At 34.3% G+C, this 22,939-nt stretch overlaps 1 protein-coding gene across 1 annotated transcript; it reads left to right on the forward strand.

Annotated features, from left to right (window-relative positions):
* The first annotated feature begins 98 nt into the window (after positions 1–98).
* Positions 99–21,649, forward strand: LOC131931216 (transient receptor potential cation channel subfamily M member 2-like). Its single transcript, XM_059287940.1, has 28 exons — positions 99–170; positions 1,025–1,747; positions 1,866–1,936; positions 2,484–2,661; positions 2,805–2,985; positions 3,836–4,005; positions 4,653–4,857; positions 5,508–5,673; positions 6,263–6,419; positions 6,809–6,884; positions 7,299–7,405; positions 7,857–7,991; positions 8,861–8,923; positions 9,339–9,471; positions 9,980–10,084; positions 11,709–11,765; positions 12,006–12,170; positions 12,650–12,749; positions 13,664–13,889; positions 14,630–14,944; positions 15,361–15,504; positions 16,042–16,299; positions 16,640–16,814; positions 17,840–17,996; positions 19,100–19,287; positions 19,554–19,686; positions 20,473–20,652; positions 21,438–21,649. The coding sequence occupies exons 2-28, from the start codon at positions 1,121–1,123 to the stop codon at positions 21,565–21,567; spliced, it is 4,602 nt and encodes a 1,533-aa protein (XP_059143923.1). The 5' UTR covers positions 99–170; positions 1,025–1,120; the 3' UTR covers positions 21,568–21,649.
* The last annotated feature ends 1,290 nt before the right edge of the window (positions 21,650–22,939 follow it).

The following is a 22,939-nucleotide window of genomic DNA, read 5'->3' on the forward strand; positions in this document are numbered from 1 at the left end:
TGATTGATTTTGTTTGATATGGCCTGGCATGCCAGTTTGAGTTAAAACTACTAAGTTACTAATATTAGAAGCCTACTTCTAGATTCTATTACACTATTTCTAACTTTGCAACGTAGGCCTTATTAGGGGAGCTTCCTATGTCTAGGCAGCCTAACCCAACCACCCAAAAAGTCAGTTTTCTTGTCACTGTCATGTCAGGCAATCTTAATAATTTTAATTCTTTTTATCTGTCCATATTAATGATGTTTCTTAAATAAATAATTAACAGCTCCAGCCATTGGTATCTCACTATCTTATATATCTCTATTCTATATATATTATCTAGACTTAGGTATATATATAATATATATATATATATATATATATATATATATATATATATATATATTATAGGCCTATATATATCTATATATATAATTCTCTTCTGGGTGCCGTTAGAAAACAAGCTGCAAGCGCCTCCTTGCAGTCCCCTCTCTTTCTCTATTTCACTATCACTACCACCCCCACCCCCACATTATCTGGTGAGCGGTGTTCTCTCTAAATGTTTACAAAGCTAAATGTTTACAAATCGTAGAGCTGTCGAGCCGGGTTTCTATTAGATAATTTAGTTCGATTTTAAACTTACAGGAGGTAACTAAGAAATAACTAAGAGGAGGCTGCTTTCACAGGGGGGGGGGGGGGGTGTAGGGTCGGGGTTAGGGGAAAGGGGGGGGGGGGTTAGTGTTTTAAAGCAAATATTTTCAGTGGCAGCAAATTATGAATTACTGAAAAGTAGAAAATAAAACAACTAAATAGCGGTGTATGATACGCTGCGGGTCGGCTCGTATATATATAATAGTCTTATACAACTTATAGTTATAGACCCACTCCCCTATTGATCTAATAACTAATAGCCTCATAATGTTAATAATTTATTTATAATTTTATAATATAATATTTTATATAATACCTAGATTTAGTCTAGATCTAGTGCTAATTATTAATTAGCCTGCCAAAATTTAATTACAATTTTATCTACTTACAGTTTTACACAGGTGATAAAGAGACTTCAGAGTTTAAAAATGACAAGACTGGCTAAAATTGCTCACAACTCAGTCATTAAATTAACGAAGTCTTCATTATGAGCTCACCCAATGGTGGCAAAAAGCTGAAAACTGTTGGGAGCGACAAACATTATTTCGGGGCTGGCGCTTCAAGAGACCAGTCAAAGCTTCTTAAAACGGATGGCACTCAAAATGAATTATTTTTTGACAACCCTGATATAGACAACCACTCGTATACAAAGTCTCATTCTAATATTCCAACTATAGAAGTTGATCTAAGCATGTCTGAGCATTTACCGCGTATTAACAGCAGTGTTTCTTACGACACTGGTCTTACTAATGCCACTGACGCTGAACCATTGGATGCGACGAGCAAGCTTAGGGATAAAAAGAAAAGGAAACATCACTCAAAGAAAAAGCAAACTGTTGAAGAAGATATCAGCAACAAGGCGTTTTCCCCCACAGGAGCACCTCATTCTGGGAGCTCTCTAACCACATCACTGCACAAAATCAACTGTAAAGGTGATGCACCTGAAAGCTCTCTTTTAAAGTTACCGCCCTTAGCATTGGTGCCAACCAAAGATGCTGAAGAGAAAAGTATGACAAGTTCCAAGTCTTATCCATTAGACAAGTCACTGGCTTCTGCTGAGAAAACCTTAACTCAGTTTCTAGGAAACCACGCCAAACATTTAACTTTGAAGCAGGTAAAAAAAATTTTTTTGGACAGAATTTAATATGCATCAAGTGCTTACAAGTAAAAAGGTAAAAAAATGTTAATGTAAATAATATGGAATAACTTTAACTTTAACCTTATTCTTGCAGAGGGAAACTGCGCAGTATGTATCAAGCAAAATAAAACAACGTGAGTGTTGTCATTATGTGAGTAAAGCAAGGTAAGCTACTCTTACTTTTAAAGTTATATTAAACTAACGTAGCTATTAGTTTTTTTTATTATTCTGCATGTGATGGTTCAACATTCTGTGTTTGATAATTTTAAATTACCTTATGGGAATCTATTTTGTAATTACCCATGCTTTTTGATAAACCTTTTTAAAGAATAAAAGTCAGTCCCTACTTAGGTGAACTTGCCCATTGTAATATGTTTACTTGTGACTTCTTATAAATTTTGGTCTGGAATTGATAGCATTTTTCCAGATTTTATTTAAAAAAATAATTTCTTCTTATGTTTGTTCTTGTGATCGAAAATACTAACAGTTTTAATATAAGTGGAAAGTACTAGCTGAAACAAGAGCTAATATAATCTCACTTGGCATTTAGGACTTGTTTATAAATTGGTTCAATTTATATGGAAACAAAAATATTGAGTTATAGTTTCTATTTAAATGATTATATTTTATTATTCAAACTTTTTTTACATTACTTAGTTTATGTGTATATGTATTTTATCAAGTAATTAAAATATCTTGTTTTACTATCAAGCACCAAAGACAAATGCTGCTGTAACAGACCAAAACAGTGGCACGTGGAGCGCAGGCTGCCCATTGATGACCAAAAAGGACAGAAATGGGACCCAGAAAAACACACAGCCACCATGCCTTGCGACTCGTTTGGGGACATTCACTTCCGAGGTTTCGGCACAACCGTGGCAAATTCTCCAGTAAGTGACAAGTTTTGCAGTTGCTTATTTTGTGGGTGTAATAAAAAAATTTGTTTTTTTTCCTTTCAACTTTTAAAACAAATTATTTTTTAAAAGTGAGTTAAATGTTTATTCTTCAATTATTTGCTGACTTTGTGTTTCAGTATGCTCGTGTTGACATAAAAACAGACCCCGCCATCGTTCACAATTTGTTGATTAACTACTGGAAGATGCCCCCTCCCAGACTGTTGATATCTGTTACTGGCGGAGCACAAAGGTTTGAGTTGATGCCTAGGTTGAGCACTTTACTGAAACGAGGCCTCGTTGGCGCAGCTATTAACACAGGTTAGGGGGAACTACATTCTTGTTCTGTCTTAGTTGTTTAAGATATATATATTTTTTTATTAAATTGCACTTGAGACTATTAAAAACTATATCTATTGTTAAATTTATTTTAGTATCACACTTAAGCCTGTAAGGGTTATCACCATTAAGACCAGGGATAGAGTAGCAATATTTTCACAACTGTAGTTTCTGTATGATCCACCAGCCTTTTTAAAAGTAACAGAGTTATTATAGAGTATTTTTTTTATAAAATTGCACTTGAGACCATTAAAAACTATATCTATTGTTAAATTTATTTTAGTATCACACTTTGGCCTGTAAGCGTTATCACCATTAAGACCAGGGATAGAGTAGCAATATTTTCACAACTGTAGTTTCTGTATGATCCACCAGCCTTTTTAAAAGTAACAAGAGTTATTATATAGTATCTTTAAGCCTATGAACTTACAAATAAAACCAGTAGAAATATTATATAATTAGCATAGCATATTTAACTCTTTTAGTATTAATACAGCTTTCATAATAGAATTTTTTTTATTGCAAATTAATTTTTTTTATATACAACTATATATTCATATTATATAATAATAGTACATTTTAAAATTTGCTATTTTTTTAACAGTTCCTTTACAAACCACAATTTGTGCTATTATATACTTTCTAAGAGACCTGCCGTAGAATTTTATAGGTTAGGTACAATTCCCTACTATGTCTCTAATATTATTGCTACAAATTCACTAGCAGTCTCAATAGAAATAAAAAAAGAACACAGAATGAAATGTCCCTTGAGACTGTATTAAGATTCTTTAATGTGGACTGATAGCAGCATTAACAAGTAGTGTCATTCTAGGTGCATGGATCATTACTGGAGGTACTGCCTCAGGGGTGATGGAGTTTGTAGGGGAGGCAGTCCGGGACCACATGACAGTGCGTGGGAGAAGTAACGACGAATCCTGCGTGGCTCTCGGCATTGCTCCGTGGGGCTGTGTGGCAAACAATTTAGCACTGGATGGAGAAGGGGTGAGTAATTGATTTGACAATTTTTTTTTCTTCTGAGTTTTGTATGTTTTGGATTGTAAGATTACAGTGATTATCTCGCTTTATATAAGCCTAATGATATTTATTATCAGGGTTTATTGCTTGCAATGCTTGAGAGAAAAGATTTATGGTTGATGCCATTAAGATGGCACAATAAATAAAATATCAAATTCATCACTTAAAATTTTTTTTTCTACATTATCAAATGCCAAACTGACATTAACTAATAATTTAAATCAATGTTATAGATTGCCTTTATTGACTTAACTTTGAGCTATCCTTACACTAAAGTATTAGAATTTAGCACTTACCAAAAGAAACTTGAAGTAATAGTAAAACAAATTCATATGTGAAAATATAGGATCTGTAGCGTAAACAATTTCTTATTTGAACACATGTGGTCAGTAGCCTTAAGTAATAGCTGAACTTATTCATAATATGAACATTAAAGTCATGGCTGAACTTATTCAAATGAACATTAAAGTAATAGCTGAACTTATTCATAATATGAACATTAAAGTAGCAGCTGAACTAATTTATATGAATATTAAAGTAACAACTGAACTAATTCATATAAATATTAAAGTAGCAGCTGAACGTATTCATATGAACATATGTTATTTGTGCAGGAGCAAGGATTATGGCCTGCCACATATGCTATTGAGGATGTTGTTCATCAGCCTAAAGGGTACACATCATTAGATCCTAACCACTCCCATTTCATACTGGTGGACAATGGGTGTGACATCACGTATGGGGCTGAGATTTCCTTCCGCACCCAGCTTGAATCTTACATTTCTAATGCTGGAACAACAGGCGCATCAGAGACCCAAGGTACTTACATTCTTGACACATTTTTTTCTTGAGACCTTTTTTTTGTTTATTTTATGTTAAAAGCAAGAGCTACTAGAAAAGAAAGAATGCTAAAATTGTGCTATTGATTTAAATTAGTGCAGCAGGCTAAAACCATAGAATCTAGGTGGTTAACTGTATTAATGCTATTTGAGGTTACTACAAATTCTACATTGTTATTGAAATTTTAAGATAATAAATGTTTAACAGTTCACATTTAAAGAAAAATATCTTTACAGATTAGATGGTTAATATGGACAGATGGAGTAGAGCTTGTCTGTTTTTGGGATGTCTGTTCAATTAGGATTAGGGCTAAAAGTAGAATAGAGAGCAGGGTTAGGGTTTTAAGTATTTAACTAGTGCATTTGCATTATTATTTTTAAAAAATCAGGCCCATTACCAAATTTAAGTTCTTAATTTTATTTCATATATGTTGAATGTTTCCTAACATACTCGAATCCACATAAAAAGAGAGTGTAATTGTTAGTAGCATTAAAAAATGTGGTAATGGAACCAGACTAGTTGACCAAATCTCTGTAGACAATCTGTCATAGCTGAAAAGTCTATAGGCAAATTGTCATGGAACCCAGCACTATAGATGCATGTGTAAACCACTCTTGCTTCTTCCACAGATATGAACATCCCAGTGGTTCTCATTGTTGTAGAAGGAGGGGTCGGCACAATGGATACATTTTTCCAGTCAATTGAAAGAAAAACTCCAGTGGTTGTCATAAACGGATCAGGGAGGGCTGCGGATTTTATCGCCCTGGCTTTTAGAATGACCTCGGATCCAACTAAGTAAACAAATTTCACATGTTGGCGAATAATCATCTAGCTGTTTAGTGTAGAAAAATGTTATCGATTTTTAACATTAAATAACTTATCAAAAAATATCTAAAATGTGCTAAATATTACTTAATGTTAAGGGCAGATGCCTTAGAAAGTTTTAAAATGTTTCAGCGTTACTTTTAAGGGTATTTAATGTATATATGTTAGTAATATCTAATATTTGGACGGATGATATATAAAATCACACTTGGCTATTTGGCCAAAAAAACCATGAAATAATTTGAAAATTAATTTCATCTCCACTGCTATACAACTTTGTTTTCCCAAACGATGAATGAAATTGAATAGATTTAAATTCTTCACACCAAAATCTGCAGTAATAGTCCTACTTATTGTGATAACAAAATTTTAAATAAAGTAATATAAACAGTTACAGCCTATGACTAAATCAACACAATTTAAAAAATATTTCAGTCATAGATTAAAAAAAACCCAATACATTTTAAAATGTTTTTAACTGTTAGTATTATTAAAGAGCATTGTTGTATAAAGTTTAAACTACTTAAATCCTTTGGTTTTTTTGTTTTAATTTTTTTAGCCCAGATCATTCAAAATTCCCCTCTGACTTCAAACCAACATTGACACAATCAGCCAACAAAATATTTGTCTGGAAGACCCATGACACCAATAAGGACAAGAAAATAATAGAGTGCATAGACAACTTGAAGAAAGCACTTAAAGAGCATCGTTCTTTGGTGGGTTTTTAATTTTACAAATATTAGTTCTCATAAAAATTATCTGAAATTTACAAATAGTATCATAAGAATGTGTCACCACAATTTTTGTATGACTGTTTGTTCTCATTATAATGTATGTTTATATTTATATTCATTTTTGATAGAACTATACTATATCGATACTTTTTGGTTAGTTTTATATAAATAATTTTTTTTATGCTTTTAATTAAGTAACCTCTATCACACTGTTGTAATTGTGACTGTCCTTAAAGATTGAAATTTCAATATCTTTTATTAAATTTTGAGATTTCTAACACTATTGTTTAAAAAAAATGCTGGTTACATATATCTTGCTGCAGCTACCAATTTATTTGAGAATAAGAATGTGACTTTTTAAAAATTAACAGATCAACATTTATGACTTAGAAAAGTCAGAATCAGCAGAGGACATTGATCGAGCCATCTTGTATGCTTTGCTCAAAGGCAAGAAAACTATTTTTTAAAACATTTCCTACATTTTCGTTGTGAAAATTAAATGTTATTTTATTTTGTAATTATTTTCAAAATTTGAACCTGTTGTTTAGTCAATCTAACCTACACTTACATCAATAAAATGGCTCAACTTTATTGCGTAGTTAATCAAACTTACACTACTCTAAGATTTTATTTTTATTTTATTCAATGAATCAAATAACTGAAAACAAATATAAGATTTTTTTTTTCTTTTAAATTAATAATGACTACACTTCATTGTGTAAATTAATTATATAGTATTATTAGCTTATTTTCTTGAATCACATAAGTGAGTAAACTTTTTATTATACTTTTAATTAAATCAACCCTAATGTAAGCTTTTTTCTTGAATCATCTAAATGAGTATACTTTGTTGTTATACAGCCAACAAATTTGACTGCAAGTCCCAGTTGGCTCTGGCCCTGGCATGGAACAGATGTGACATCGCACGCCAGCAGATTTTCATCCCAGAAAACAGAAGTAGCTGGAAGGTGAGTCAATAATTGTCCTGTAGAGTTTGTGTTCTTATGATAACGGACATTGGTTTTGACAGCAATTTTGTATTATGTGCTGCTTTTCTATTCTTTTTAAAACCAAGGTTCTATTCTTTTTAAATATATATATATTTTTAGCTATGTAGAAAATAAAATAGGTCTAATTATTAAAACCAAGGTTCTGTTTTTTTTTAAATATATATATTTTTTTAACTATGTAGAAAATAAAATAGGCCAAATTATTAAAACAAAGGTATTACTTATTCAAGGCTATTGTATTGCTTGTAATAATAACTCTGATTCTAACAGCCAAACAGGTATTAAAAAAAAAGTCAATACAACAACCAATACTGTATTATTTTGCCTACTTTTCAGTAAGAACAAGAGTCCAGTAATAGATCTCATTACTGAAAAACCGTGTGTCATTAATTTTGTTTTCTTCGAGCAGGTCAAGGACTTGTATGATGCCATGTTTACTGCCCTAGTCCAGGACCGGCCAGATTTTGTCCAACTTTTCCTGGACAACGGTGTGGACCTGAGGAAGTTCCTGACAGTCAAGACACTGTGGAATTTGTATTGCCATGTGAGTCGGCTCTTCACTTCTCTGATTATTTAACCCTTTAACTCCTGTTGTAGCATTTTATCTCTAATATTTAACCCTTTAACTCCTGATGTAACTTCTCTAATATTTAACCCTTTAACTCCTGATGTAACTTTTCTAATATTTAACCCTTTAACACCTGATGTAACTTTTTTCTCTGATAATTAACTCTTTGACTCCTGATGTAACTTTTATTCTCTGATATTTAAGCATTTAACTTCTGAAGTCTGGACTTTTTTATTGTATCTCTGTGCTGTGTTTTGTTCTTTAGAATAGCTATTTTAATTTCACATGCACGGTCATATGGTCACAAACTGCCTCCCCTAGAACAGGGGTCGGCAACCTGCGGCTCGCGAGCCGCATGCGGCTCTTTTGATATCAAGATGCGGCTCTCCAGCTCCTTGAACAAATACCAACAATCTCAATAAAAAAAAATATTTGAAATAAAAAAATGTTAGTGGCTCTTTAAAACCAGAGAAATTTTGAAAATTGTAACTTTTGGCTCTTCCGCTTCAAAAGGTTGCCGACCCCTGCCCTAGAACAAAATTGTGGAGCAAGAAAGAAAGGAAAACTAACTTCCTTTGTGTATTTTTATCTATCACAATTGAGCTTGGGTTAAATTTATAATATTTTGTTAAAAATGGTGCAAACATTTTCATATTTTTCCTTAATGGCATAATTTTTTAGTACATTTACAGGTGCCTGTGGAAAATTTACTTATAAGGGATAGAATTAAATAATAGGTTTTTCTGTTTAGAGGCGGTTGAAGTCACTTGTGGAAAATTGTGCTGTGTTCAGTTCTGTAAAATTGTATTCAGTTCTATAAAGCAGTTTTTCTCTCATTGTTGCAGTGCCTGGATGTTGAAGATGATGGGGAGGCCACCATACTGAGGCAAATGATCATGTTCCTTAAGGTGAGGTTCCTTGATAACATTTCTTTAGGCTCTATCATTTACAGTGATTTTATTCAAAATCAACACAGACTAATAGTATATCCTGAAAACATAAAGATCAATCAAATGAGTTTCTTAATTTTCTTTTTGTAAAAAATCATATAGTTTTAATTGTATAAGCCTGTTAATAGAAAAGTTACAAGACATTCAATTTATTTTCAATGTAGGTACAATGTAGCTCACTTTTCTGCATTTTTGTACTGTTTTTCCTCTATAATCAATGAAAAATGATTTATTAAAACTCATTTTTAAGTAGAGTTTACAAAATTTCAAACTTTGATAGTATGCAAGAAAGTATTGATATTGGCACCGTTAAAGAAGATGTTTTAAAGATTTTTTAAAACTGCTGAATATGTTTTGAAATTCGATCTTACAGCAAGGATGGGGGGCATACCTGAGACGCCAGGCACTAGAGGAGTGGAGAGATTTCCCTAAAGATGAAGTTCTGGAGTGTATCAACAAGGTTATCATCTACCTGCTTGCTGACGAGGGCTTCGAGTTTTACATTGGTAAAATCCCATTTGACCCCTTAAATTCATTCTTGTCATTATAGCAAAACATTTGGATCAAATGCACTTTGAGTAGATTAATAGATGATTTTTGTGAGTTCACATTTGTTTATCCTGTCCTAATTTTCTGAATACCAAACAGATATGTAGGTCTAAGTATACTTGTATAAACCCATGATCAGATACCTGGGTATGCATATGGACATATACCTTTACTCACATGAACATATACAGTATATGCAAATTTACATTTATGTATAGACAAAGAAATGCAGGCTACATATAATTTGACATAGATGTACAACTAGGCTTATAAATGGACAAGTACAGAGACATGTGTACATTCACAAGTACACATTCCTTTACCTATGACTGGAAATATACTTGTACATTTATATGGACATGCATATAACACATATGCATTTATATTTATACATATGCATGCATGTATACTTTGACATATACATGTACATATACTTGCGCTTGAACCCTATATTTTTTACCCCAGGAGAGAAGTATAAAGTGAAAAATGAAAAGATCACCATGGAATGGAAGGGAGATTCTAAAAGCATCCAGCCACTTCTGTCTCGCCTGGAAACTGCTGATCAAACTGGTGAGAATATAATTGTTCACTCAAGACTGGTATTTGTCTAGAAGTGTTGTTTTAATGTGGACTTAAAACATGCTGAACCAATATCTTTGATAGTGAAATATAAAAACTAATATAATACAAGGATTTATGGCAAAATATACAATACATCCTGCTATAATTTTTTTTGTTCCCAGATAAATGTGCAAACCGATAATTGCACAAACAGAAAAATGCGCAAATACAAATTTTATACTAAGACACTTTCATTTTATTATATTTCATGAAAAAGTGTTTTATTATGCTTCAATGTGTACTAGCTGCATCCCGTGCTCCGCCACGGTAAATCTTTTTTAAATGTACCAACTTGGGAACAGAACAAAACTAAACACAACACAAACGAACGCAAAAAAAAAAACGAAAAAACAAACACAACACTCATAACATAAACACAATTTAAATGCAATCATAAAGGCATATTGCTCACAGTCTAGCCCGTAGCGCCAAATCGCTCCCTTTCCGGTGATTTGCACCCCCCTCAAACTTTCGATTTGCACCCCTCCCCCCCCCGCCCTAAAACTTTCGATTTCCACCCCCCCCCCTCGCAAATTTTTTCCAATGCACTTTGGCGCCCCCTGAGGTCGGCACCCGGGGACATATGCCCCCCCCCCCCTCGCTACGCCTCTCCTATAAAACCCGAAAGATAGAATAATAATTAGAAAACAGTATAAATAATAGGCAGTATTTAAAATATCCGTGTTTTACCTACAATATTTCACTTTATCCATTCACGCATTTTTTTCCAGTACTTTAAATTTAAAAAAATTACAATAGAGTTTCATAACTAAAACCATTGCGCACCTAATGAACGTGATGACGCGTCTATAATAGAGCTGAATAGTTGATTAAAAATTATAAGTAATAAACAGTAGGGCCTACATTCAGTGAATAAAATAAATAAAAGACTGCCTTTTATCAATCCATGCTAATTATAATTTTCTAACAATAATTTCCTCTTACACATCCGAATAATTTGCATTCACATTTTGCTAATTATATTATTGCAACACTAATTCCTTCTATGACGAACGTATATTTGCATTTACATTTTTTATTAGCGTGAGTTTAATGTATTTTTAAATTACCTCCTTTGTCAAAATTAGAAAAGAGTTAAATTAATTTGATTTTTCTACCGTACTGTTATTATCTTATTAAAATGTATCCACTTTTTCTGGGAACCTAAACGAAAATGATATTTGACATTAATCTTTTTAATACGTTTTAGCAGTTTGCGTGTATTTAATATTTTCTTGACGTTATGCGAAAGAGTAAAAACCGTGGCAATTATAAAATAGCTCTATGCCGCTATATAAACAAACCCTACTCTAATACTTATAATAAGACACTGCGGTGCACTGAAAAGCACAGCATGGTGCGAATGTTTACTTTTATGGTTCCAAAATCTATAGCGATGACGGAAGGAAGGAAGGACTGACACACTACCAGCAGCGTTATATTATAGATGTGGTCATTCTTTGTTAATATCTATAGACGCTCGATTTAAAAAAAAGAGCTTGCACACTTTTTTGTGAGCAGTTTTCCGATGTGCAGTTTTCCGGTCACCAATTTTTGCATGTGTTTATTACAGGTCATGAAAGTAAAGGCAATGAGCAGTTTGAGACTTATGAGGACAATACTGATGAAAGTAAGGACAAAATGATTAATTTTTAGGTCATTCTATTCTGGAATAGAGCTCCTTTCTTTAGAAAAAATGGCATCAATAGAGGCCTATATTAAATTTGATTATAGGCTTATTTAACAGACTAGTGCTAGATTACAAATACTAACCAATAGCTAACTATTTGCTTGAATTATTTTTTAAAACCAAAATTTGACTAAATATTTGACATCTGCGGATTCTATTTTTACCCATTTTCCCCATCAGGCTTTGGAGGTCACATGTCACGAAGCAGGAAGATGAAACAGAAGCTGAAGATGAAAGAAAATTTTGACTTTGAATTTCCTGAGAGGGATTTGTTTATTTTTGCCATCCTTTTCAACAGAAGGCACATGGCTGACATGTTTCTTCAGCAGGGTATTGACCCCATTGGTAGGAAACTTTCTTCAATCATTTTTTTTCATTAAAAAATGATTGGTCATTTTTTTGTAATTTTTATTCAAGCGTTTTTCAATTTTTAACCCAAATCGGCATGAATTTTGGAATTTTGAATTATATATTGATATACGACAAATAGTAGATGGCATGGCTTAGCTAGACTGTAAACAAGAAGTCTTGATTTTGAATCCGGGTTCAAATCAGTAGAGTCCCTGAGTCCACCCAGCTCTAATGGGTACCTAACCCACATTAGTGAAACAAAGCCAGCTGGGCATAGTGCTGACCACATTATCTCCTTGTATGCCGAGGTCATTGAAACAGATGAACTCTTCTTCATCTGCCCAATGTGTCTTGGGCACAAACAGGAAAAAATGATACTACAACTGGAGTTTTAAAATGAAGTGTGAATAAATTTGTTTCATGTGATAGAGCCATTGAGCTAGCAGTAAGAAATTTTTTCTGTTGTCCACCAGGCACCTCCCTGTTTGGGTGTTCTCTGTTGAGGGCCCTGTCTGATAAAGCCACAGAGGAGGAGGAGACGAGCACTAGCCTAGCTTTGATGTCACACTCCGAGTAAGATTTTTCACGTCTCTTTAGATTAATGCTTGTAATTAACATTCAAAATTTTTTTTTCTTTCTTTCAAAATTTCATCATCATCCTCCTGTGGGGTCGGCGTGGTTGAGTTGGTAAAGTCTCGAGTTCAAACCCTCGAGCAGATGAGGCTCGATAGCTGGGGACAGCCACTCTTCTAGGAGAAACAACTCCAAAATCAAACAACTGCTGCCTTGTAGTTTGTTCTTGGTTGGACAAAGGCTATGGAAGCAAATCCAAAAAGAAAAGCAGGCTGAAATCGGAGTCAATGGCCTTAATGGCACATAACCAGTTGACACGTATCCTTAATTGTGATGGAGGCGTGGTCGAGTCGGCAAAAAGTTCATGGTTGATAAATTCGAAAAAGTCTCCAGTTCAAACCCTCTGGCAGATAAGGCTCGATCCCTTCCAACACTAAAAATTAAGAACTAAGAAGAAGAAGATCATCCTCCTGTTATAATTCTCCACCATCCATCTTGGTCCTCTGTCACTGTGATTAGTTCTGAGACTGGTAGCACCGTTCAATTCTTGATGTCATCCATTCAGTGTCGTCTTTGCCTTCTCTTTTCAATATTTTCATAATTTGTTTTGTTTATAGCTTGTAGTTAACATTCAGTGTATGTTTTTTTTTCTATCAATATTTAGTATAAGGTATTTCATGTTTTGTTTGGTTTAAGGCTTGTAATTAACATTCAGTGCATGTTTTTTTTAAAATGAAGATTTTTCATGTCAATTTCAAAATCTGTCTTAGACATTTGTTACGGAAGATCTGTATCTTGTCCGTAAGGTCTCGGAGACTCTCCACGTCTCTGCTTCATAAAACTAAACTGCCTTGACATTTGAATTTAAAACCTTTTAGTAATTAAAAAATTAATTAATTTTTATTCCCCCACAGAACTTTAGAATCCTTTGCCGTCAATGTACTGGACGTGTGCTACCTGCGCAGCAAGATGAACACCCACCTGTTGCTGTGCCGCACCTTGAAACACCTGGGCAACATGGCCATCCTGGTGCTGGTGGACAGGCAGAAGCTGATGGACCTGGCCGAACACTCGGCCTGTCAGACCAAACTCAGCAGCATCTGGAAGGGAAATGTCGCCCTGCACACGTCAGAGCTGAGGGTGAGTTCTTCAAGGCTGGGGTTTTGTTTTGGCTCAACATCTTGACTTTTTATCTTCTTCATACATGTTAGCCTGAAGTTTTTTGGCTCAATATCTTGACTTATTATCTTCGTAGTGCACCTTATCCTGGGATTTTTTTAATTGACTCTGTATCTTTACTTTTCATCTTCTTCACACGTTAGCCTGGAGTTATTTATTGACTCAACATCTTGACTTTGTATTTTCGTCTTGCACCTTGGGTTGCGTTTTTAATTTTTGATATTTTTATTTTCTCAACACCTTGTTCTTCACTCTCTATATTGTGTTTATTATTTGAGACTATCTTTATCTTGTTATTCATATGTTTCATGTATATCTGATTATTTTAAGTCACTATTTACTTCATTTTAGCTTAATTATAAATCTTTTATTCTTTTGTTTCATTATACTCACCGTTGCTTAGCGTGCAACATTTAAGTTTATATTTTAGCAAATGTTTTAAAAATATCTTTTAATCATTGCTTTATTTATTGTTTTTGTTGCTTAAAATCATTAATTTTATCATTTTTTAATCCATTGCTTTAAATCATTAATCATACTTCTAAACTTTATTTAAACCAATGCATTTTATTGTCATTTTAATAACTCTGTTAATCATTTAATACATTTCATTTTTTATAATATTTTTTTAAGCATTATGATAATCATTGTTTAATCCGTTGCTTCTAATCATTAATCCTTGTATTAATCATTCCCTGCAGATCCTGATGACCATCATCTTCCCCCCTCTGATTTACTTCATGAAGTTCCACACCACTGAGAAATCCAGCAGTTCCCTGACCACTGAGGTAGAGGCGGGGTCACCAGAGAACCAGCCATACCTGGACACCAACAAGGTCAACCCCGCCACAGATTCCGCTGTTTTCTCCCCCTCCAAGAAGAAGCCCAAGGACACGACCTTGCGCTCCAAGTTCCAGGAGGTGCGCATGTTCTGTGGGGATGGGAACTCCATCAGTTTGTTGGAGGCTGCTTACAAGTTCTACAGGACTCCAGTCACTAAATTTCTTAACAATATTGTAAGTAGAGGCCTTTGTTCAGAGTGTTTATATTTCATCATTGTGTTAGCAACAAAGGCAATTTTAAAACTCTTGACTATATAAATATGTTTGATACAATTAATCTAACAGGTGTAGTAGTTAAAGAAGTTACATTTAAAGATTTTTCAATGAATTTTGACATTGACTGCCCAGCTGTTTCTACTTGTCTACCCACATTCCCACAGTACACCTTCTATTCACCTGTCTACCAACTGTCCATCCACTGTCCACCCACACTCTGCCCACCCACCAATTGTCCATCCAACTGTCCATCCAACTGTCCATCCACCATCCAGCTGTCCATCCAGCTGTCCATCCACTGTCCACCCACTGTCCAGCTGTCCATCCACTGTCCACCAACTGTCCAGCTGACCACATGCCACATCCATCCCCAGATTGCCAGTTTGATCTTCCTGGCCTTGTTCAGCTACTTCCTGCTGACAGACATCAACCCAATGGAGAATGGACAGCGTCCATCAGTTGTTGAGTGTATTGTTTGGGTCTGGTTCCTCACCATGATCTTTGAAGAAATCAGACAAGTCAGTTTTTCAAATAATTTTTTATCTAGCATTTTATCATAGCATTCATAAAACATTATATTTCTGTTATATGGTCTAAAAAAAAAATTTCATTAGAAAAATGTTGTGATAGTTCTACTGATTCTGTTCTACAGCTTTTATTAATTTTCCTAGCAGCCAGCATGTCATATTTTAAGCATCTTTCTATTGTATTAATTTCAACCAAAAATATAAAAAGCTCATATGTAAAGCTTTAAAAAATTGGAACCATACATTAACTGCATAATTTGATCCCTCATATTAACCACCTTTAAATAAACTAGTTAATTCAATAGAAAACTTATGAACACAAATTTCCTAAATTTCTCATCCAGATTTGACAAAATTTCTGAATTTTTCATAATTATTTGACAAAACTCTCAAATTTCTCATCCAGATTTGACAAAATATCTGAATTTTTCCTAAATATTTGACAAAACTCTCAAATTTCTCATCCAGATTTGACAAAATTTCTGAATTTTTCCTAAATATTTGACAAAACTCAAACTTCTCCCCCAGATTTGTGTGAGTGACCAGCGGTCAGTGAAGTACAAGTTCCAGAGCTGGTGGAGCAGCTTCTGGAACCAGTTTGATTTTGTCATGTGCCTCGGCATGATCCTGTCAGTCATCCTGCGCTTCGAGCTGATGACGGACTCCCACTTTGTGTACGTGAGGATTGTGTACTCCATCACCCTGATCATGTGTTATCTGCGCTTCATGCAGTATTTCTTTGCTGAGAAGAATATGGGGCCAAAGGTCATCATGATCAGAAAAATGGTACGTCTCCACTTTTTATCTGAAAAAAGATCATTAGATCTTTTTGTTTTGACTGAGAAACTCAGAGAAATATGTCATTATGTTTTTGTAGTTTGCTTTAGAAACACAAAGACATTATTTAGTCTGTTTTCATTTTGTTAACAAAATTGTACCACATTCAGACTCTGTACTTGATTAGAGCTTCACCATTATAATTACAGAATAAACACATTTAAAGTTATATTTTATTTGTTGATATTTCCTTGTTTATAACTAGTGCCTTGTCAAGAATTATATCCCCTTAACAGTAACCAATAATTACCTGCTGTTGTGTACACATATCTGTTGCCTCCCCTTGCAGCTGACAGACCTGATGTTCTTCTTCTTGATCCTCTCTGTGTTCCTGGTGAGCTTTGGCGTGGCCTACCACATCAACATGTTCCCCAACTCCCCAGACAGCTGGTCCATCCTCTACAGGGTCTTCTACTACCCTTACTTCCAGCTGCAGGGCAACATCTTCCTGGAGGATATGCAGGGTAGGTCAGGGTCACGGTAGAGGGTAGGTGAGGGTCACCATAGAGAGGTCATGATAGGTGATGTCAGAGTAAGGAGTAGGCCAAGATGGCATTAGAGGGTAGATCATGGTCAAATTAAAGAATAGGTCATGGTCAAATTAAAGGGTGTGGCATGGGTAGGTCATGATCACAGTAGAGGGTCAGTCTTAGGGTCACAATAGAGAGTAGGTCATGTTAGGTCAAGGTCAGTGTAAGGAGTAGGTCATGATGAGATTAGAGGGTAGGTCATGGTCATGGCAGGGGTTGGTCATTGTCACAGCTGGGTTACGTCATGATCACAGTAGTGAGTAGGTCATGATCACAAGGGGTTGGTAGGTCATGGTCACAGTTGGGGTAGGTCATGGGTACATTAAATGTAGGTCATATTCACATCTGGGTAATGTCATGGTCAGAGCATGGGGTAGGTCATGGTCACATTAGAGAGTAGGTTATGGTTGGTCAAAGCAAGGAGTAGGTCATGGTCACAGCAAGTGGTAGATCATAGTCGGTCATGGTCTCAGCAAAGAGTAGGTCAGTACAGAGGAGGTTAGGTTATAGTGTGAACTCTAAATTCTTTGTTTAAAATATTCATGAAAATTAAACCAGTATGAATCTTTGTTTAAATTATTCATCAAAATAAAACCTTCATGAATCTTTGTTTAAATTATTCATCAAAATAAAACCAGCATGAATCTTTTAAGTTATTCATCAAAATAAAACTTGCATGAATCTTTAAGTTATTCATCAAAATAAAACCAGCATGAATCTTTAAGTTATTCATCAAAATAAAACCTGCATGAATCTTTAAATTATTCATGAAAGTAAAACCTGCATGAATCTTTAAATTATTCATCAAAATAAAACCAGCATGAATCTTAAAATTATTCATCAAAATAAAACCATCATGAATCTTTGTTTAAATTATTCATCAAAGTAAAACCAGAATAAATCTTAAAATTATTCATCAAAGTAAGACCAACATGAATCAGCTGTTTGAATGTTTCCAGGTGAGGATGTCAATGACTGCACCAGAAACCAGACCTTGTGGCTATCTGACCCTGCCAGCAGGTGTCCAGAAAAAAATGCCATCAACCTCATCTTCTGTGCCCTGTACCTGGTGCTGACCAACATTCTCCTGGTCAATCTGCTCATTGCCATGTTCAGGTGAGTTATGTTGTGGGTGTCATTCTCATTAGATGTCATCTTGACTATGGTCATTTGTCATGATTGGGTCTCACAGTAATAGATGACATCTTGACCATTGTCATTTGTCACAAAGTCTAACAATAGATGTCATCTTTACCATGGTCATTTATCATAATAAACAGGTCTCAAAAGAAAGAGTATAAATTAAGAAAGAAAGAGAATAAATTAAATGTTGTATAAGTAATGCCTCTCCCTTGGGTACATCAATTGTGTGGAAAGATGGGGTCTGATACACGTGCAACTTCTGCTACAAGGGCAACATCTTATACATGGGCAACATCTGATACATGGGCAACATCTGCTACATGGGCAACATCTGATACATGGGCAACATCTGATACATGGGCAACATCTGATACATGGGCAACATCTGATACATGGGCAACATCTGATACATGGGCAACATCTGATACATGGGCAACATCTGCTACATGGGCAACATCTGCTACATGGGCAACATCTGATACATGGGCAACATCTGATACATGGGCAACATCTGATACATGGGCAACATCTGGCTCTTCTTAACTTGCTGCCCTGATTTTGCACCTTAATTTCCAAAATACAATCCTCCAATCATCTATCAGACTAAGGAGCCATTTATTTAATTCTTTAGATTAAACGTCCATGCTTTAAAACTTAAAAGTTATAATATTATTACATTCTTTCAATTTTTAATGCTCAATAAAACTTTGATGCCTCAATACAATGTTTCTTTCCTCTTGAAACATTTAGTAAAAGTTGAATGAAAGTTCTAAAACATTCACATGGGGACACCTTAAGAAACTCACTCTGTTAAATACATTGAAAACTTGACCTTCCCCCTTAAAATCATTGTTTACATATTTCCATTGCACCCCTTTAAAATCATTGTTTACATATTTCCATTGCACCCCTTTAAAATCATTGTTTACATATTTCCATTGCACCCCTTTAAAATCAGTGTTTACATATTTCAGCTGCACCTTTGGCTTTCACTTTTAAAAACATTGTTTACATATTTCAGCTGTACCTTTGACCTTCAACCTTCAACCTTTAAAATCATTGTTAACATATTTCAGCTGCACCTTTCAAAATGTCCAAAATGTCTCCACCAAAGTCTGGCATTTCTACCGTATATCCCTGATCTACGAATACCTTGACCGCCCATCTCTGGTTCCTCCCATTATATTCCTAAACCACTTGTGGAGAGCTCTTCGTCATCTGTTGATTAAAAAAGGCTACATGTCAGCAGAACATAATGCATTTAGTAAGAGATTTCCTTTTTCCTTTCAGTAACAATTTCTAACAACATATACTGTGAAATAAATTTTTTTAAATAAATCATTCAAAATTTATTTCTATTATTTCTTTTTTTAAAATAATAAATAAGATTTTTTTATCATGCAGTAAAATTGAAATATTTTTTCTCTGTAGATATACTTTTTAATTGAGGATTTTTATGGATGCAAAACCATAGGTGATTTTATAATTTCTATGTAGTTAAGTTTTAGTGTACTGTATATTTTCTTGTAGGGGTACCATTGAGTGATGAAGTGAACCTACGTCTGAGCTTGTTTGAAAAGGAAGCAATGGAGGTTTATCTGGCCAACTCGTCCATACGAGAGCGGGAGCAGCTGGACAGTAGAGTAGCCTCGACTGCAGAGAGGTCAGTTTCTTTCTGTACATAATTTCTGTAAATAATCTCAATGATTTTTTGATGGTGAACAAGTGTGTCTGGTCTTTGTTTTTATCTATGTGTTAGATCACTCTCATGGTGGTCTGTAGTGTCGTATAAAGCAGTTGGATATTTTACTGGCTACACAAGATCTTTTTATGATTTTGTTAAATGAAGAGATACCCTACTTCATCTGATCTATTGGTCTCCATGTTTTCAGAAAGGGAAATAAATATTTGTCTATACAAACCACAAAGATGTTAGTTGTACCATAATTTTTTGGATGTTATGCGTGCCACTAAAGATGCTGACACTAACCAGATTCTAACATGAATGAATAAGGCACTTAAAGAAACTTGACATTAGTTGCTGATCTCAGAATTATAGAAAAGCTCACCAACCTCTGTAAAAGAAATTGACTTCATGCTTATTTTTTTTTATATATTTTAGTTATGAAAACTATATAAGTATCTCATCTCAGACATAGTTATGTCCATAGAAGATGGCATGGTCAAGTAGTAGAGGCTTGACTGCCAGCCCTAAATGTTTCAAGTTTGGATCTTTGTCCAGACTAGTGACTGTAAGATGTCTCTGAGTCCACCCAGCTCTAATGGGTACCTGACTCACATTAAGCAAAGTAAAGATGGCTATGAATAGTGTGGCCCACACTATCCTTTCATATGCTGACGTCAAGAAACATTGCTCCACTTTATTTGCCCTTTGGATCATTGATTCTGAAAGGACAACTTTACTTACATCCCCCTTCTCTTCCTCTAGACTAGAAATAGTGATGGATGACTTGAAGAGAATTAAAGAAGCTGTCCAGCAACAAGAGAAAGGGCTGAACTCTGCAGAACAAATGGTCACCCCAGCAAAGAGTATACCACTGGGAGCCTCTACCTCATCCATTGTGTCACAATCTGATGTCACCCCTAGGATCACTGCACACAGTAGCAGGTATATTTGTTGATCATACAAACTAAAGGTAGAGCCTGAAAGAGCTGCATGAAAGAAACTGCACGCTAAACACTTTTTAGATTAGAAAATTTCAAGTTCCCCGCTCAGGAGAGGAAAAAGTCTGAAAGAAACACTGGTGTTGCGCTTAGCCACTACTCGAAGAATTGCATGAAATAAACTCTACACGCAAAACGCGAAGCCCCACCCAAAAAATTGCATGAAAGAAACTCTACACACAAACCACTTTTTAGCATAGACACATTAATTAGGCGGTAATTTTATAATAGAGTATCGATGACTACATTTCTTTTGAGTTGGGGGGGGGGGGGGGGCTTAGACGTTCTTTCTCGAGGGTGGGGCTTCGCCCCTACCCGAAGAATTGTATGAAAGAAACTCTTCATGCAAACCACTTAGATTAGACAAAATTGGCTTTTTTTAACTCAATGTTTACTCGACAATCAATGACGTCATATTACTGTGTGGACTCTCCGACTTGATACTATTTTCTACTATATGCTAAATGTGACGTCATATTTCGCTTTACTATGAAAGTTTTTAATTTGCTTGTATTTTCTCTTTAGCGTTCTTGTCAGATACATAGATAGATAGACAGATAGATAGATAGACAACTTTTTAACTATGTTTATTTATTATAGTATTAGCCCTACCCACCAATATATCTTCTAGTCCAACTTTTTAACTATGTTTATTTATTACAGTAATAACCCTACACACCAATATATCTTCTAGACCAAGCTTTTAACTATTTTGTTTATTTACAACAGTATTAGCCCAGGGGATGAGATAGTGCTGCAAGCACAGATGAAAGATCTTCAGCAGCAGACATCCCAGAATTCCCTGCGACTGATGGAGCTGACAGCCATGCTGGAGAAGCTGCTCAAACAAAAAGACTGAACCATACAAAACAAATGGGTGGGTCTGTCATGTGACCATGTTAAAAATAACTTTAGGTATGTCATGTGACAAAATGTTAAATATAGCTTTGGTTGTCATGTGACCATGCTAAAAATTGCTTTGGGTTTGTCTAATGTTGACAATTGCTTTGGGTATGTCATGTGATCAACAATGTCTTTCATGTGACAAATGTTAAATATAGCTTTCTGTAGCCTACATCATGTGTCCAACAATGTTGAATCAAACTTTTTTGTGACCTTTTAAAAGCTCATCCAGAAAGATATTACCTCATCTGCTGATGAACAGAGATCCATTTTATCTAGATATCTGAAGTTTATCTCAGACGAAATAGATTAAAAACAAGTAATTTAAATTTCATTATTCATAGGCCTACTGATTTTAATCAAATGCTTTTTAATTGTATTTAAGTAATCCAATTTTGGTCTTCAAAATTTTCATTTGAAAAATTTTAATATCAAATATTAGAACTAAATTGTAAAACCTTTTTTTTTAAAAAAAGGGTTTTACATTATTTTTGTGTAAACCTTTCTTGTGTTTGTTTATAGATATATTGGTATGAGCATTTTAATTTATCTAACCGGAGTCTTTACACATTTTGTTAGGTGTAATTTTATATTTAGTGTTCTGTTTTAAAATCAATATTTTTATATCTATTATTCTTATTATTAATGTAACTATGTTTTTGATTTCCGGTTATGGAATATTTGTTAATGTTAACTACATTTTTTAATGGTAGTAATTAGAAACATTCCCTGTGTTTTTTATGTGACAGATAATGTTTTTTGACAGATAATTTTTTTTCTTATCTGGCAATACTAGTACATTTTTATTTTGATATTTATTTGTTAAAGACAAATCCTAATGACTCCACCGGTTTTTGGTTGCAGAGATTTCATATCTGCTTTTTGGCACACACTGCTTCGTAGTGAATACACTTTTACATGAAATATTTTGTGGGTATTTTCTTTTTAATAGTCACACCAGTTAATTGTGTGAATATATTATTCAATCAATTACTTCACTAGTCCACCTAGTTTAGCTGGTTTAGTTTCCATTCTCAATTTTTAAAAATAGTTTTAATGTTCACAGTTGTAGCTCTGTGAGATAATTTGAAAGATAATTCAGATGGTATTATTTGTGAACAAATATATTTATGGAACAATGGCATAAAGCAAACAATTTCTTGACTTAAGCTCTGATATATGGATACTTTTTTGGGCATTAATTCAAAATTCAGCAAAGTTTTAAATAATTACTAAACCAATTATTTTTCAGCAGACATAACTTACATCAACATGAAATTTAAAAAACAGTTATTTTAAGAGTATTTGTTATTTTAAATTGATTCTTT

Source organism: Physella acuta, unplaced genomic scaffold, assembly GCF_028476545.2.
Source record: "Physella acuta isolate Inbredline_101_S28 unplaced genomic scaffold, ASM2847654v3 ptg001919l, whole genome shotgun sequence".
Taxonomy (NCBI): Eukaryota; Metazoa; Mollusca; class Gastropoda; family Physidae; genus Physella; species Physella acuta.

What these genes read in the sequence shown, in the direction of transcription:
- LOC131931216 (XM_059287940.1), top strand. Translation starts at nt 1,121, where the DNA reads ATGAGCTCACCCAATGGTGGCAAAAAGCTGAAAACTGTTGGGAGCGAC. An exon ending in GCAGGGTATTGACCCCATTG is followed by an intron (nt 12,171 to 12,649) that starts GTAGGAAACTTT and finishes GTTGTCCACCAG; the next exon opens with GCACCTCCCTGTTTGGGTGT. An exon ending in ATCACTGCACACAGTAGCAG is followed by an intron (nt 20,653 to 21,437) that starts GTATATTTGTTG and finishes TATTTACAACAG; the next exon opens with TATTAGCCCAGGGGATGAGA.